At 41.8% G+C, this 17,652-nt stretch overlaps 1 protein-coding gene across 3 annotated transcripts in view; it reads right to left on the bottom strand.

Moving 5' to 3' along the window:
* ATP11C (ATPase, class VI, type 11C) overlaps window positions 1-17,652 on the bottom strand; it is a 118,982-nt gene that overhangs the window by 41,756 nt on the left and 59,574 nt on the right. For all 3 annotated transcript variants that reach the window (XM_015417978.1, XM_015417977.1, XM_015417976.1), the window contains exons 9-14: window positions 16,272-16,330; window positions 15,916-15,997; window positions 14,968-15,118; window positions 14,252-14,449; window positions 3,452-3,592; window positions 2,058-2,218 (exon numbers count right to left, since the gene is read on the bottom strand). In XM_015417978.1, coding sequence (XP_015273464.1) covers window positions 2,058-2,218; window positions 3,452-3,592; window positions 14,252-14,449; window positions 14,968-15,118; window positions 15,916-15,997; window positions 16,272-16,330 — 792 coding nt within the window. The remainder of the gene's footprint in view (window positions 1-2,057; window positions 2,219-3,451; window positions 3,593-14,251; window positions 14,450-14,967; window positions 15,119-15,915; window positions 15,998-16,271; window positions 16,331-17,652) is intronic.

The following is a 17,652-nucleotide window of genomic DNA, read 5'->3' on the forward strand; positions in this document are numbered from 1 at the left end:
TGCTCACTGCAAAAGGAAGGGTACCACTGTAATGGTGTACAGAGGTTCTACGTAAAGGGCACTATGTAGCTTTGTTGGAGTAACGGTCTAAAATATCAGCTACGGGAGGGTTTCAGTACCTCCAATTACGTTCCTATATTTGAGATAAGGTAAGACACCAATATATTAGTACTTCTCTTACTCAGAATAAGTCATTTTCAATACTATGGAATCTAAAGGATTACTTAAAATATTTTATTTTGGGTTAATTCATTAAATAAAGATAAATTCAATCATCGCAGGCATTGAAAAATAGTACTGAAACAAACCTAATACAGAATGGAACTAATTCTTTACCTCATGTCAGCAAGAATAATCTGTACCAACATGAAAGAAATTTCATATATATTAATTTACTTTTAGTATTTCATTCCTTGGGGAGGGAAGGCAGCTTGATATAGACTAATCTCATCAGACATAAAAAGCTAAGCATGGTCGGTACTTGGAAGGGAGACCACCAAGGAAGGCTCTGCAGAGGAAGGCACTGGCAAACTGCTGCTCACTTGCCTTGAAAGCCTCTTGCAGGGGTCACCTAAATTTGGCTTGACAGCACTTTACACACACACACGACACACGTAAGTGCTTCAAGGCAAATTCTCACAAATTCTGGAAATGCGGTTTCAGATCAGCAGATTATGTACATATGTGATGGGAATTCCCAGCAATTCAAATGTTTTGGGATAAAGTTCTAGCACTAATTGATATTTTAAGACTTCATATGTCTAAAAATCCGTTAGCCGCTCTTTTAGGCTTTTGGTCTGAGTACTGTAGTAAGAACAATTTCTCTATGATCCTTGACCTTATTTTTGCAGCCAAAAAAGTTAATTGCTAGAAATTGGGTGCAGATATAAGGAAAATATAAGGAAAAGAGTTAACAAGAGTTGGCGGACAGCTACATTGCTGAAATTAAGTGAGCTTGTCTGTCTCAGGGAAGTTAGGTAATACAAACCTTCCTTCATTGTATCATAGCAACCATCTCTGTTTTATTAGCAGCGTATTAAACCTTAACTTGAATGCGTCTAACTGTCATGCTTTGCAGCACTGAGAAATGTGATCAGCATATATGATGTATGTTGTTCTCAAGCAGAGTTTTTTCAATAAACATATTTTTTAAAAAGTTCCTCTGAATGTGAGTTTTCCCTGTTTCTTTGATACATAAACACCACACATCCCATAAGGAAGCTTTCTTTGCTGGTGTGTGTACCAAATTGCTTACCAACAGCTTATAACACAAAGTAAAGATTTTATGAATAATTTGCCTGGGACCCTGGAGAGCCGCTGCCTGTCTGAGTAGACAATGTTGACTGTGGTGGACCAGTGGTCTGATTCGGCATAAAGCAGCTTCATGTATTCATCATGTGGTCAAATTCATAGTTAAAAGTGAAGGGCCACCAGATCTCAGCTTTGCTACAGTTGCAGTACATACTAAAGATTACCTGTATAATTATACTTACCCATCAAGCTCCAAAACAATTTAAACAAAACAATTATCTGGTTCTATAAATGAGACAGAGCCAAATTGCTTGCTAGAATAATCATCAGGTTGCAACTGGGGAGCAGACAACACTGCCATACCCAAAGCTGGACCAAGCCTCACTTATTGAGAAGCGATCCAAAATCATGCAATTGATGGCTCATGGACTGCATTGGACCCTGACACTGCCCATTCTCACCCCAGTTTGGAAGCCTATTTCCCCCTGTTTGCTCAGCACCCTTTCCAGCATGAAGTAACAAAATGCCCAGATGTTTCTGGGATTCAGAAGCCTCTGGGGTGTCCTCTCATTCTGCATTTAGGAGAACACCTGCCAGGTCCTTTAGGCTGAGAGACTGAAGAGAAGATACACATTTCCCAGCTGACACCTTTGATATTACTGGGGGGTGTTGCTATATTTTCTCTACAATTCCAAACATCCAGTCCCAAGCCCCTCCATTTGCAAGCACTGCAGCAACCTGTATATGCAACCAATACAACTAAAAGCAAAAGCAAAAAGAGAACAACTTCTGAAAATTGTCCTTACTTTTTAGCTCCTGTCAGCAAAGCTATTTCATCCGGGGAAGAGGAGACATAGTTCAGAGATGATGTCTCCAGATGAGATTTTCCCGAGTCAACTTTATCTCTATACTGAATCTGAACAGTGTGGCAGAGACACAAAGCACGCAGGAACAGCTCTTCTTGACTCTGGGAAAGGAAAATTAAAATGGGAAAGGAGATCTTCAAGCAAGGAGGACCTTCCTGTTTCAGGGACTAAAACGATGACAGCAAGAGATTCAGGCCAACGCAGCATACCGACAGCTGCTCTAGTGTGACAGGAAGTAAGCTTCCCCTGCTTGTGGAAATGGCTGAATTCACTATTTCAAATAGTCCTGAAGACCTGTGTGGTAGTGGATAGCACTGAAATAGGGAGAACCAGGTTTAAATCCCCACTCAGCCCTGAAGCTCACTGAACGATCCTGGGCCAGCCAAACACACACAGCCTGTTAACCGTCTTCTCAGACAGTTGCTGTGAGGGGAAAGGTGAGATTAACAACATCTGAGTATATCTTTTTGAGTTCCTCAGAAAAAGGATGAGATGGGATGCAAATGGAAGGAGTGAATGAATATACTTGATCACTTTTAGCCACTGCTTAGCGGGTTGGTGACTTGGCACCCACACCTACACTAAAAACATCTGAATGGCTAAATATTCAGGGATTAAGAACAGCGTTAAAACACAGGATCATTACTGGTTACTCGTGTAATCTACTTTTCCTTTGGGAGTGCACATCTGTCTAGTACATTTTTTATCCCATCCTTCCTCCAAAGAGCTAACAGCTCTCATGGACCCATTTTATCTTCACAACAACTCTGTGAGCCAATTTAGGTTCTGAGTGAGTGACTGAGAAAAATCGCTCATCAAACTTCATGGCAGCTTATGATTTGAAGCTGAGTCTCTCAGATCCTAATCTGACCTAGTAACCAGTCTGGCTTTCTATGCCAGAAAATATTCTTTTCCAAGACTGCTGCAGTGTTTCAAATTCTAATGTTCTCTCAACCTTTTTACCTCCTAGAGCAGGGGTAGGGAATATCTTGGGCTGAAGTGCTAAAACAAACCTGTGTGTGAAGATGTTGGTCTGCTGCCAAATAAAGAGATGATGGGAAAGAGGATAAATATACTTGGCCAGGCACACTGAGAGCAAGCCAAACCCCAATGGTGCAGCCAATGCTATAGGGGCAGGTCTCAGTCATATACTACTATGACTGCCTCAGTTGCTGGGGCAGAGGACCAAGCCAACATACTACACAAAATGGTCCGGCATGCCACTATTCGGCGCTTAATGTCAGGGGCTGCCTATCCCTGCCCAAGAGTTAAAAACCAATCCACTCAATCATAGATTGACTTTATAGAAGCAATCAATCCAGAAGCAATTTTACCTTCTCAGCTTTCTCATAATATTTGAGCCCATCAACCTCTGTCATGGAACCGTTATACTTGTATCCATCAATGCTGCACTCAATGAATTCCATGGTGTTTTCTGTCAGTGTCCCAGTTTTGTCAGAGAACACATATTCAACCTAAAAAAGAAGGCAGCATACTGAATTGTTTAAACAGAATGAGACTAACTTCTTATCCATTATTTATCTTTTATGCATGCACTGAAGATAAAAACCTTCCCCTCTACCCCCAATTTGGGACCGGCCCATAACTTTTAAATGGCTGGGTAATTTCAGGGACTCCTGAATGAAGGGGATTGTTTGAATCCATTCCAATCTGGTTTCACTTCTAGTTATGGAACTGAAACAGCCTTGGACACTCTGGTGGATGGAGAGGGATGGACCCCCCAAAAAATTCAGGACTTCCAAAAAATCCCAGATCCAAATACTTTACTGGTATTGGGATTCCAGCTTTTTTGGGAATCCTGATTTTTTTTCTGGTCCCATAGACCCAAATGGAAAAATATCAAGAAAAAAATTGCACACCCTTGATCGCCCCTCACTTTTGTCCAGTATTTTAGTAAGTCAAAAACGACATTGCTAACCTAGCAAGCAATCAAACTTTCTAGCTGTGAATTTGTGTCACTAGGAGCCATTTGGTAGCCACTTGGTGGATTTCCTGGAATGGTGGGGATTATTATTGGTTGGGGTCCATGGTCATCTGAGCCTCTGAGCCTGCATTAAAGCCCCTTTACAGCCACTGGGAAAGCAGAATGATGGTTACTATGGTCAAAATTCAGAACCAGCTTCCAGTTTGTGGTGGGAATAGGCAAGATATCATCTGGTTCAGCCCCTTAAGCACACTGCCATCACCTTGTCATCCTCCACCACATTTATCCCAATCAGATAAAAGTAGAAACCAGCTGGCTGCAACTATTGCCACTTGGTGCCACTACTGCAACTTGTGCACCCATGAGCTCAACAACAACAAAAAGATACGGAGAGTTTCAGTGTTTAGTTTACATCAGGAATTCCTTATTTGCGGGAAAGTAGGGTACAGATTTTACTTATTTATTCAAAATATTTCTGTGCTATCTTTCTATCTGGACAAGATCTCCATGATGGCAAACATGAAAACATTAAAATGTTTCAGTATTAAAACAAACAACAGTTAAACATATAAGTGTATATAAAATACTTAGTTCAATAAAGCCACAAAAACCAGCTGAGAGGTGGCACAGCTGAGGCTCTTTTGGGCAGTCCCTATAAACCGGACTGCCCAACAGAGCCCATCAAGCAGCTGATCCTGCAGCGAGAACTCTCCCTGCAGGCTAGACTGGGGCTCTGCTGGGCAGCCCGATTTAAACTGGACTGCCCAACAGAGCATGTAAGGGAGCTGATCTTGTGGGGAGAACTCTCCCTGTCAGCTCTGCTGGGCAGCCCGGTTTAAACTGGACTGCCCAACAGAGCCTGAAAAGCAGACAATCCTGCAGGGAGAACTCTCCCCGCAGGCTCTGTTGGAGCCCTCCTTGGCAGTTTGGTCGAACAGTCCAAAAGACCCCCAGCTGAGCCGACAGGGAAAGTGCCCCCCTCAGCTGTTTTGCAGGCTTTCTTCTACAGTCCCTTTAAACATCCCTGTTTAAAGGTACTGCAGAAGAAAGCCCCAAAACAACAGAGTGGCAGAAGCAATCTGCTCCAGTTCCTCAGTAGCTGTTTGGGTTTGTTGGAAATTCCCAAATATATCTGGGATTTTTTTTCCAGTTCTCAAAAAAATCCCAGATACATTTGGGATGCCAAAATATATCCAAAAAGTACCAATTAGATGTTTTTTGGGTATATTTTCAGTTCAGGTAGACCCGAATGCACACCCCTAATGATCAACTGACTAGTTCAAAATAACATCAGTCAACTGGCTTCCCAAACCCAAGACACATGGAAGAAAATACAATACCCAGAATACCCCCTCCTAGTTTTAAAGACAAAAATCCTGCATATATGAATGTGCCCTCATTTAAAAAATAAATATTGAACCTGACCCTGGGAGGGATGTTGTTGCATTTCAAAGCCTTGGAAGCCTGAGAACATGTTGGGATGGATAAACTGATCCAGAGAGTTCATTTAAGTCAGCAGTACAGCATAAGGAGCTGGTTATGGCATCTGTTTGAACTTGCAATTAGCATCTTAAAAATTAAAGCTATCCCTTAGCAATGTCAGCTGAGGACATTCAGTGAGTCATCTCTGGATGCTCATGTAATTGTTTGGTGTATCTGCCATTCCTGGTAGAAGGACCCTTGGAGAAAGGAGTCTAGACCCAATACTCCAACACCTGTCTCTCAGAGTGCCTTACTGGCAAGTCCAGCTGACCCAGTCACTATTCCCTCTCTGGTCCATTTTTGCTTCAAGGCTGGCAATTATGCGGTCAAGGGGTTTGAACACCTGCCACACAAGGATGAGCTAAAGATTTTGAGATTTCAGTTCAGGAGAAAATGATTAAACAGGAAACAAAAGAGAGGTGAACATGGAGACAGAGAGGGAGAGAACTTTTCCCCTGTATCAAAATCTTAGAATGTAAGGACCCCCAATGAAGAGGACAGGCAAAGGTACTTCTTCACACACTGCATTCAAGATGAGAATCTCACTGCCACAGGATGCAGAGATGGATGCTAACTTAGTCTTCAAAGGGGATTACGTAAATTCATGGAGGATTGGTCTATTAGGTCTGATGTCTAAGTGGAACCTCCAAGAACTGTACAGCTCAATGCCAGTTGCTAGGCATCAACAACAGAGGCAGGCACTGGAATCTCTGTCGCTTCTTGAGGAGCACCTACTGGCTACAATGAGAACCAAGCTAACTAGATTACAAGCACCATGGATATGACCTAGCAGTGCCTCTTTTTTTTGTAATTCTTTTTCTTCTTTTTTATTGCAATTTTTTATTTTATTGCAATTTTTTATTTTAATAAACAGTTTAAACAGTGAATGCAAATGCAAAATTGTCAACAATGTTAAAGAAAGTAGAAGAGTAAGCAAAAATACAGTGAACAACAGAAAGATTTTCAATATACAGCTACGTTTCTAAGCGTAGAAGCGTTTTTGTGAGACTAAAGTGAGAGCTCAGAAAAGGGTTAGAAATGAAGCCATTCCATGTAGTGAGGCTTATGAGGGATTACATCATGTTCCACCATGTGTTGAAGAAAGGAAAACGATGTTTTGACAAAATTAGAGTGTGTGTTTGTAGCTTTATGTGAACGTCCGGTATATGACTCAGCAATCCTATCCATTATAAAGTGTTCCCAGCACTTATTTCTCCAAGTTCTGAAATCCGGTGGGTCGGGGGATTTCCACGCCGCCGCTACAGTTAATCTGGTGGTAGCTACCGTGTTTTCCCAAAAATAAGACACTGTCTTATATTTATTTTTAAGAAGACACACTAGGGCTTATACCACAAATGCATAGAAATCCTGCTAGGGCTTATTTTTTGGGTAGGACTTAATTTTCGGGGAAACAGGGTAGGAGGGTAGAAGTGAGGTCAGAAATCACCATGTCCCAAGAATCTCCATCTGCTAGCTGTAAGAATATTACAGCTGGGTCCAGAGAGAGTTTTTGAGATGTGATTTTGGCTATCACCGGGCACGCCCACCAGCAATGGAAAAAAATCACTAACTTCCCCACATCCTTTCCAACAGAGATGATTGTAGGTGAAGTACATTTGCCTCAGTCTTGCGGGGGAGAGGTACCACCTTGTCTGAAGTTTAAAAAATTGTAGCCTTATGGAAAAGATTCTGGTTTTGCAAGCATGTGAGTTCCAGATTTCCATCCATTGTTGAGTAGTTAGTTCTTGGCGGAGGTCCTTGTGGCAAGCAATTCTATTAGACATTGATTTGTCTTTTTCCTCTTCCAGCAGAATCTTGTATATGTGAGATAGTAAGCCTTTTGATGGAGCTGTGGTGGCTCAAGTGGTTAAGACACTGAACTGCAGGCTGTGGAAGGTCGGTAGTTCAGCAGTTCGAGACCCGAGTGTGCTGCATGACGGAGTGAGCTCCCATCTCTAGTTCCAGCTCCTGCCAACCTAGCAGTTTGAAAGCAAGAAATTACAAGTAGATAAATAGGTACCACTTCAGTGGGAAGGTAACAGCGTTCCGTGCGCCTTGGTGTTTAGTCATGCCGGCCACATGACCACGGAAATGTCTTTGGACTGCACTGGCTCTTCGGCTCTGAAACGGAGATGAGCACCGCAACCCTAGAGTCAGATTCAACTGGCTTTCGAGCAAGGGAACCTTTACCTTTACTTTAAGCCTTTTGATTGGTCAGAAAATTTGCCGAGGAAGATTTGGGTCTGGAAAACGAATCCTGATCTGTGACCCAGTCTATCAAACTTTTGAGTTGATATAATTTTAGCCAGGATATTTTTGTTTTAATAATTTCCTCAAAATGAGATTTAGGGTGAAGATGCCCTCTTGGGGTAAGGTTTTGTAGTCTGCGGAATCCAGCGTTTGTCCACTTCAGAAAAGCATCCGGTTCCAAGCCAGGATTGAATCATGGTTGATTGGTGTAGGTGGACAGGGGAGAAACCGTCGGTGCCAGCACTTTCCTGTGCATGTCCCAAATTCTTAATGTGGAGTCCAAGAAGGCATTTTGGGCTATGGTTTGGGTCTATTAGCTTTAGACATCCATATAGTGTTTTGAAGGGAGAAAGGGCGTACAAAGGATTTCTCAATGTGACACCAGCTTGTAGTTAGTTCTTTCTGTAGCATCTTTACTACGTTTGTCAGGACTGCCGCATGATGGTACCAGCGAAGTGAGGGGACTCCCAGTCCTCCCTTGGAGCTTGATCTGGTAAGATGCCTGTAGTCCCCTCTGGATTTATTCGAGTTCCACAAAAAATTCGTCAATGTACGTTGCCATTTAGTAAATTCCTTCTCCCCGATGAATATGGGTACTGTTCGGAACAGAAATAAAAAGCACAGGAAAATAAAGCTTTGAATCAGTTGTAGTCTGTCTGCTAAGGAGAGCTGATGTTCATTCCAATCCCGTATTTTCCCTTGAATTTCCTGTGGAAGTTGCAGTTCAATAGTTTGTCCAGGTTGATGGGTATTTGGACTCCAAGGTGCCTCCACTCAGAGGTAATCCATTTGTAATTAATTTTTTTTGTATGTCCAATCTGGTCTTCTTGGAGATCGTGATGGGATATATTTCAGATTTGTTTGTGTTCAGCCATAATCCTGAGATCTTACCGAACCTGGAGATGGCTTCGGCTATGACCGGCAGAGATGTTAACGGATCAGAGACGTACAGAGCCATGTCATCTGTGTACATCATCATTTTGTGTTCTTTGCTATCTATGTTGATCCCTGTAAAGTTCTTATTGTTGCAAAGATCTTCTGCCAAAGGCTCAATGGTGAGGGCAAATATAAGTGGCGAAAGCGGGCAACCTTGCTTTGTTCCCCTTGAGGGGGAAAAGAAAGCAGAGTTTAGGTTATTGATCCGCACCCTGGATCTAGGATTTTGGTAGATTGCCCTTAAGGCCATTAAGAAGTTGGAGCCAAACCCCATGCGTTCTAAGAGTGCTAACAAATACGGAGTTTCTATAGAATCGAAGGCCTTCTTGAAGTCCAAGGCCAAAATCAAAGATTCTATTTTAGAGTGCCTTCCCTGTAAAATCACATTTAGGGACCTTCGTATATTATCCGTAATCTGTCTGTTGGGTATGAACCCCGTTTGATCAGTGGTGATGAGTTCAGGGGCCACATTCTTAAGGTGGTTCGCCAAGATCGTAGAAAACAGTTTGGCATCATTGTTGATAAGAGCAATGGGGCGATATGATGCTGGATCCGTTGGGTCTTTGTTCTTCTTGGGGATGACTGTTATTGATGATTTTGACCAAGATGGTGGTAAGACTCCATCTTGCGGAGCCCTGTTGAACAAAGCTAAGAGAGGGTTGGTTAAAGAAGAGCAGAATATTTTATAAAATTCGGCCAAGAGGCCATCTATCCCTGGGGCCTTGTTGAGTTTTGTCAGTTTAACTGGATCTTCCACTTCCTTGCACATTATTGGGCTGTCTGTTTAGTGTAGTGGTTAAGTGTGCAGACTCTAATCTGGTAGAACCGGGTTTGATTCCCCACTCCTCCACTTGCACCTGCTGATGTGACCTTGGGTCAGTCACAAGCTCTGGCACAGCTGTTCCTGAAAGAGCAGTTTGTGTCAGAGTTCTCTCAGCCCCACCCACCTCACAGGGTGTCTGTTGTGGGGAGGGGAAGGAGTTTGTAAGCCGCTCTGAGACTCCAACTGAAGGGCGGGGTATAAATCCAATCTCCTCCTCCTCCTCCTCCTCTCCTCTAATGCGGAGGCTTGGGCTGCAGATAAAGATTTCAGTGGTGTGAGTCCAGATATGTGTTAATTGAATCCAGTTTTGGGAAGGATGACTGATACAGCTGTTAATAATATTTTGCAAAGGTGTCCACAATGTTCCTCGAGGTGGTTTGAGTTTCTCCCACAGGAGATTTAAGAGAGCCGATGATCGCTTTCTTTTTCTTATCTTTCACCCTCCAGGCCAGCAATCGCATGTTTTTTGCCGATTTGTGCCAGAATTTTTGCTTTAGTATCAGCAGGTTCCGTTGGACTCTAAGGAGTCAAGAACTTTCTGTTCTTCTTGTAGTTTGAGATATGTCGAATTCTTTCACGTTCTGTTATGTTCCTGCTCCAAGTTGGTAATGTGGTCCATTATGTCCATTCTCAGCTTTTGTGTTTCTCGTTTCAGATGTGTGGTTGCTGAAATGATGGAGCCTCTCAGGACCGCTTTCAGTGTGTCCCATTGAATCGCAGGAATCGTTTCAGAGCCCTTATGTATTTCTAAAAAGTTCAGAATTTCTTTATTTAATTTTTCTGTGATTGAAGTGCGCAATAAAATGGAGGTGTCCAAGGACCGTTGTCTGTTTGCTTTTTCTTCCGTAAGATCTTGGATATAGCAGTCCAGCCAAGCATAGTCAGACAGATGCCTGGGGCCTATGTTAGCTGACTGAAGGTAAGGCGTTAATGAAGAAGAGATTAAAATAAAGTCGATTCACGTGAAAACATTGTGCCTCATCGAAACATTGTGCCTTATTTAGAATCTTGTATAACTCTTTAACCTTCAAAATTAGTTGAATGCAACCTTGTAACCCTGTGAATGATTTTAAATGACAATCAAGTTAGAACAATTGATTAGCAGTTCACTGAATAATCAAATCCTTACAATAGTCTCAGAAAATAACGTTTTCAGAAAATCAGTGTATATATATATGTATATTTTACCAGATTTACCACTTAATAGAAAGAAATACCTCAAACTAATTACGTTTCAGTCTCCTCCTGCGTTGCTTATGTTACCTTTTTGTAAGAAGAATCTGTTTACTAAGTGTATAAAGTAACAATCTATTAGCTATAAATGAGGTATAACAAACCAGGCAAGTTAAAGAGCCTATCCGGAAATGTGGTGCTATCTAAGTGAGGACCGACTTTGCAAGGACCGTCCCGCTCCTTAAAGGGCAAGGACCCTAAAGCAGTCTCTACCCACGGGAGCTAAACTGCAACCCCCCCCCTTAATGTAATGTATCTATTTAAGTAGAACCTTTAATAATACAATACCGAGTAAATAATTAACTGACATAACAAACACATCAAAGCACAATTTATGGCCTCCTAGGGTTGTCGTCCTGTATGAAGCAGTGAGTTAGTTTCCCGAAGCAGCTCGGAGCAAAGATTAGTCTCGGGACGACACTTTGCTGCTTCTTGCAGGGGAGCTCGGTGATTCATGACGGTGTTTACCAGAGTGTCCGCTAGTGTCCATTGGCTCCCAAATTCGAAGAGTGTCTGAAAGCTCCGACCCTGTGTCCTCATCGGTTGCCTGTAGTGTAGATCCCCGGTGTGAAACTTGTAATCCTCTCGATGCCAGCCACCTATATCGGATGTTCGCTTGTTGAAGGCGGGAAGTCGTTGTTTTCAGAGTTTTTCGGATTTTCAGAGCCTCCTGAGGTACATCAGGGTAAACATGGACATGGCTATCTTTGTATAGGAGGTAGCCTTTGTCAGAAGCTTCTTTTAGTATGCGTTGTCTAGTGCGTCCATCAGCAAACTGGACAAGAATGTCTCTAGGTCCCCGGTGTTTTGGATTAGCTGCAGGACCTAGGCAGTATGCCTTTAAAATTGCGGGAGCCACCCCATCTTCCAATCGAAAAACAAAAGCCAACCATGTTGCTATAAAGCAAATTAAATCTACATTTTCCTCCTCTCCCTCTGGGATCCCTCGAAATGTTACATTTAGTTGTTTGATTTGTGCCTCCAGAATAAAAATACGTTCCTTGGAGTTTGTTTCTAGTGATTGTAGCTCTTGAACATTGTGCTCATGTTAAGAGCCGATTCAGCCGTGCCTGCTGTTTTTCCAGAGCGGTTTGGATATAATTTAGTTGATCTTTAAGCGGCTGAATAGAGAGCATCGTGTTGTCATTAATGTTAGCAGTAAGTCTTTTTTTCCATTTGTTCCAGTAAAAGCGGGAGATCAATCTTGTCAGAAGAAGCGGTCATTACTTTAGCTGGAGACTGGTCAGCAGTCATTTTAGGTGTCTCCGGGCCCAAATTGTTCCGCACCCCTCTGGTATTTCTAGGAGTAGAAAAGTTCTGAGCAGATTTGGGTGAGATCTTAATAGATGTCGTTTTTGGGCCGCAGTTCTTACCCATTCCTTGCCAGTCTAAGAGATCGAATCGGTTCTGTGAAGCGCTGTAAGAGAGGGGAGAGATGGAGCTCACAGATTAAGCGACTGCCATACTTCACGGCGTCGCCACACACCCTTCTGATGTTCTAAGGGGGCAAAGTTGTGCCTCTCAAGTGGCTAGTTTTGACCAGGGATCCTCCCATTGTTGATTCCTCTGCTATATGATGGAGCGCTTTAAATCCCAACCGTAAATATGAGAAAAACCAAGCATATATTCTGAGGACAGGCAGACAGTTTTGTGCAGATTTTCTGCCGTGCTTCGTTACCCCCTCCCCAGCTAACACTTTCAAGGCAACCTTTGCAGAAAAGGGATTTTAAAATGAAAGCCATGTGACCAGAAGGATAGGTTGATGCACACAGAGTGGTTTTGAAGCCTGACATTTCCCTGCATAGTAACAAGCATGCAAATCCTGCTTAGAAGGATAATTATAGCATCAGCACTCAGGGGACCAAGGGATCAATCTTTAGCACTAATATATATGTAAATAGTTGAAGTACTATGTTGAAAGGAACATGAGAACCTGGAAAACTCAGGTAATATAGTCAAGGCCAGAAAATCAGCTCCTATAATGCTGGATGGCTAATTCCTCTTTTCAAGCTGCAATGCAGGCAGTAATGCAGAGATCCAGTTTTATCCCTTTTGTCTTCCAGACAAGAGATACCTCCTTTTATTTTATAGTTAAATGTGCATTTCTAGTTGCATTGTTCTCATTAAAGAGAGTAAAAACGAACAGGTTCATGAGAGAAAAGTATGTGATTAATCAGGTCTAATGAAATTTTGAGCCTTCGGGGGGGGGGGGGGGGGGAAAAAAACAATCCTTAACAAATGGGCAGATGTTCAGAGGTGTACAAACCGCCACAAGGTGCAACCATAGAAATACAAGGAAACTCAACTGTTGCTGTTCAACAGAAACATCCAAAACATTGCAGGGCATTCACCTGCAGAACAGTTGTATTCTGTAAACCGGCCCATATAAACATCCACTTCCACAGCTGAATCTGAACTGGTATGACAGCCAACTGTTTAATTAAACCAATGTCTTGCAACAAACAGCATTTTTAATCCATGGAGACTGAACTGAAGCCTTATTAGACGAACTTTAATTTTACCTAATTGGTGTTTTTGCATTCATATACCAATGAATTGTAGATTTTACTTCATTATTTCATCTGCATATTAACTCATGAAACTGCCTTATATTGGTCTATCGAGGTCAGTACTGTCTACTCCGACTGACAGCAGTTCTCCAGGGTTCCAAACAGGTTTTCCACACTACTTACAACATGATCCATTTCACTGGAGATGCCAGGAATTGAACCTGGGACCTTCCACATGCAAAGAGATACTGTATTATTTATTAATTTAGCAAATTTTATATGTTGCCTCTCCAGAGACCTGCTCAAGATGACTTAGAACTAAGATAATAAAATAAAACCATCAAAACAAAGCCATTACACCATTAAAACATCCACTAAAACAGCATAAAATATACAATAAATAGCTTAAAATGATGTAGAATCAGATCACAAGGCATTTAAAAGAAAAAAAACCCTTAGTAAGACTGGGTAAAAGAGAATTTTAGCTCTACCACTGAGAAACAGGCCCTCTCTGTATATAATCTGTTCATCATTTCCTACAGTTTCTCAATAGATCTGTGCCTCCTTGCAAATAACTTTTTTACTTTTCTTACAAAAAAAACCCCAAAAACAAAATACCCATTTAATAACCAGCAAATTACTGTTTGTAATTTTTATCTAAGCAAAAATAAATAAATAATCTTCCATATTTTCCTGCTTGAATGCCGGAAGAAGATGCAAACTCACCAAGTCTGGATTAAAGACTTTCTACATACTGGCATCTTGAGAGATCAAAGGCCCTGAAATGCATTCCTAAGACACTTTCTTACAGCATCCAGATTCTGCATCATATGATTTGAAATCCATATGTTAGGCACTGGAATTCTGAAATGGAGTTCCACACATTTTGCCTACAATGGCCCACCAGCCACTAATGAAGGACTATGAAAAAAGGAATATGGGAGAAGTTTCTGACCTGACCAAGCTCCTCATTGAGGTCAGAGGTATTCACCAAGGCCCCTTCTTTGGTTGTCTCATCATACATCTCTTTGTCCCAAGAAATGAAGAAAGAACCCAAGAATTTCTGCATTTCTACTGTCACATACATGGAGACTGGGATAATGAAATTGAACAAGACCATGAAGGACAGGAAATCTGTGAACATTCTTAAGAGCTGAAAAGAGAAGAACGGCAGTGAGATCACTTATATATATAATTATTTTTAAAAAGAACCTATGACTACAGAATAAACAAGCAAAACATTGTCAGTACTACTATCTACTTGAGCTTCTGCATGGCTGCTGCATCTTATACACTCCAGCTACAACCTGGGACAATGTTAAGTATCAATTTCTAGTCTTTGGGGACAGACCATTATAGGAATGTACTTGCATTATGATGTTAAGTGTCCATTTCTAGTCTTTGGGGACAGTCCATTATAGGAATGTACTTGCATTATGATTGCCATTCAGAGGCAATATTAGAACTTATGCTAACCAGAACACTAAAAGGCAAGCAAATTACCAAGAAAAGCAGTTTTATGCACATTCCTTACATATTCTTTCATCTCTTTAATGTATTAATTTTACCAAGCTGTTATTCTCATTTATGCACTATTTTTGTTGTAAATGTGTAACTTTCTTTTTTACAACAAAACACAAGCAACTGCATAGGCCATGTGAATCCCTTTACCTTGAAGGTCTCTCTCTCTCTTTGGGTCTTTTGGTTGTACCAAGGTTCATCGACAGAATGATCACTTATCCAGTAGTACTTCATAGTAGTGCACACCACGGCCTTGCCCACAAGAATGAATAAATAGACAACCAAGAAAACGTTGATTGATCTGGAAAGTTGGAGCATTCAAAAGCAAATAAGGAAAAAAAAGTAAGACCAAACAGTGCATAAAAGGGACAAAAACAAATGTTTCACTGATAAGGAAACACAAAATATAAAGCAGATGTATACCAGGACAACCCATTGGTCCATCTAGCTCAGTATTCTCTGCTCTGACTGTCAATCGTTTCTCAGGGTCTCAGGCAGTGAGGGGGCTTGGCCATCTTTCCCTGGAGGATGCCAGGGACTAAACCTGATATCTTCTGCATGCAAACAAGGGCTGTACCAATGAGAAACCCCCCCCCCCCGAACAATGAATATATGAAACTGCCTTGTAGTGAACCTTGTGCCGAGGTCAGGAAGATGGCTGAATTACATGCCTTCCAAGTATATCCTGGAATCATCAGTATACACTAAATTGTATAAGACTTTAAATAGAAAACATACTTGCAAAGTGGATAAACAGATCACCTTACATCTCTCAGTGACCCTTACAACAGGCCTGTAAAGTAGGAGGGCATTGTTATCTCTGCATTGCCAAGATGTGGGAACTAAGGCTGAGAGAGAGAGAACCTGGAGACTTTCCAGTTCACAATCCTCTCCATTCAGCTGCATCCAACAGGCACAGTTTTGACTACAACTGTTTCCCCATCTCCAAATATGAGCCTACTTTGCCAAGGCTATTGTGAAGGCACATGAAGGAAAGCCCTTGGGAGTACTTCTCCACGATGTGAAAACAAAGACCAGAATCAAATCAATGATTATTTTTATTTTTAAAAAAAGTAAAAAAAAGTCTGGCACACTTACTTTTCCACCGCAGAGCGTTTCTGAGATTTTCCTTGGTAGTTCAAAGCCATTTTTGTTTCCATCCCAGTATAGACAGCAACACCTAAATAATAAATGCTATTTTTAAGTTGCACATAAGCTCAAGCTGAACGGTTCCTTTTTAGGAAGACAATTTAGTTCTCAGCTGCCAGTTTTTAGTGTAGTACAGTTCATGGTAACGGAAATGTGAATGAGGAACAGATTGCAAGGCTTGAGAAAGTGCAGCCGGGCAAAGAAAGAAATAGGGGATTGTATGAACTCCTAACTCTGCAGAAGAAAAAGGAACAACACACACCTTTGAGATATCAGGCTTTAATGATTGGAAGAAAATTGCTCACCATAGATTTTGTGAGTAGTTTTTAATGTTGACAGCAGGAGGTTGTCGGGGCCCAGTGCTCTACAATAAGGGTAGAAGATTACAGCATTTAAGTCAGAGAAGCATGCTGGATAAGTTTCCCAGGTATTTATTACCTACTGCATTGCCATATCTATGCCCTGCCAAAATTACACAACAATCAAATTGCTACAGAAACCAGTGAATCCAAACACACAAGAGTTTTTTAATTTTTTTAATCTAATAGAGGTCTATAGTGCACTTATACGGTTGCTTCAACTGAAGGCCCTTTGAAATAAAAAGGCCACATGTGTGGCATCCTCAATATAGGAAGTGATGGTGCACTCTGCATTACCTCTAGAAAACCATTCAATATGACTGGTTTAATGACGGGGGGAGGGGGAGGGCTGTGAATCCCCACTTTGCCATGGAAACCTGCCGGGTGAGCTTGGGCTAATTGCACACTCTTAGCCTAACCTATCTAACAGGGTTGTTGTGAGGATAAAATGGAGAAGAGGAAAATGATGTAAGCTGCTTTGGTCCCCATTGGGGAGAAATGCTCCAGACTTGTTTTGTTTCTCCTCTTCCCCTGCCCATGAGGTTGCCAGGCAGTCTGGAATGGGAAGTAATGTGTAGCTTACCATCTAAAGATAAAGGTTTCCCTTGCTCAAAAGCTAGTCGAATCCGACTCTATTGGTTGGTGCTCATCTCTGTTTCCAAGCCAAAGAGCCAGCACTGTCCAAAGACATTTCCGTGGTTATGTTGTTGGCATGACTAAATGCTGAGGCGCACAGTACGCTGTTACCTTCCCACCAAAGTGGTACCTATTTATCCACTTGCAATTTTTTGCTTTCAAACTGATAGTTTGGCAGAAGCTGGGGCCAGAGACGGGAGCTCACTCCATCACGCAGCATTAGGGTCTCGAACTGCCAAGCTACAAGTCTTCTGGTCTGCAGCTTCAGCGTATTAACCTCTGAGCCCCTGCGGCCCCTAGCTTGCCATCTGGATTCTTTTAAATCTGTTGCACCAATGTTGTCTATGTATTCTATTTTTATGGCTATTGTGTTTTTATCTATTGTTGTAAATAATAATAGTAATATAGGTAAATAAATAAATGCCTTCATAAAGGGAGATGTACCTTACACTGAGCCTGGGAGTAAATGATCAGGCACAGAAGGCATTTCAGAACAGATGCCATTTTGCCCCCCCCCCCCCCCCCCCCCCCCATTTACAGTTATGACACACATGTTGACTGTTGGTGACTGGAAGTTTTACAACTTTATTGTGATGGATGATTCAGAAAAGCCCCATGCAGGCAGCAGTGAAGCTCTCTCACCTTTCCCTGATGGAGTTTGTCTCAAAGGCACCAAGGGCCAATTCGTTCA

This window comes from Gekko japonicus, unplaced genomic scaffold (genome assembly GCF_001447785.1).
Source record: "Gekko japonicus isolate JY-2015 unplaced genomic scaffold, Gekko_japonicus_V1.1 scaffold954, whole genome shotgun sequence".
Classification (NCBI taxonomy): Eukaryota; Metazoa; Chordata; class Lepidosauria; order Squamata; family Gekkonidae; genus Gekko; species Gekko japonicus.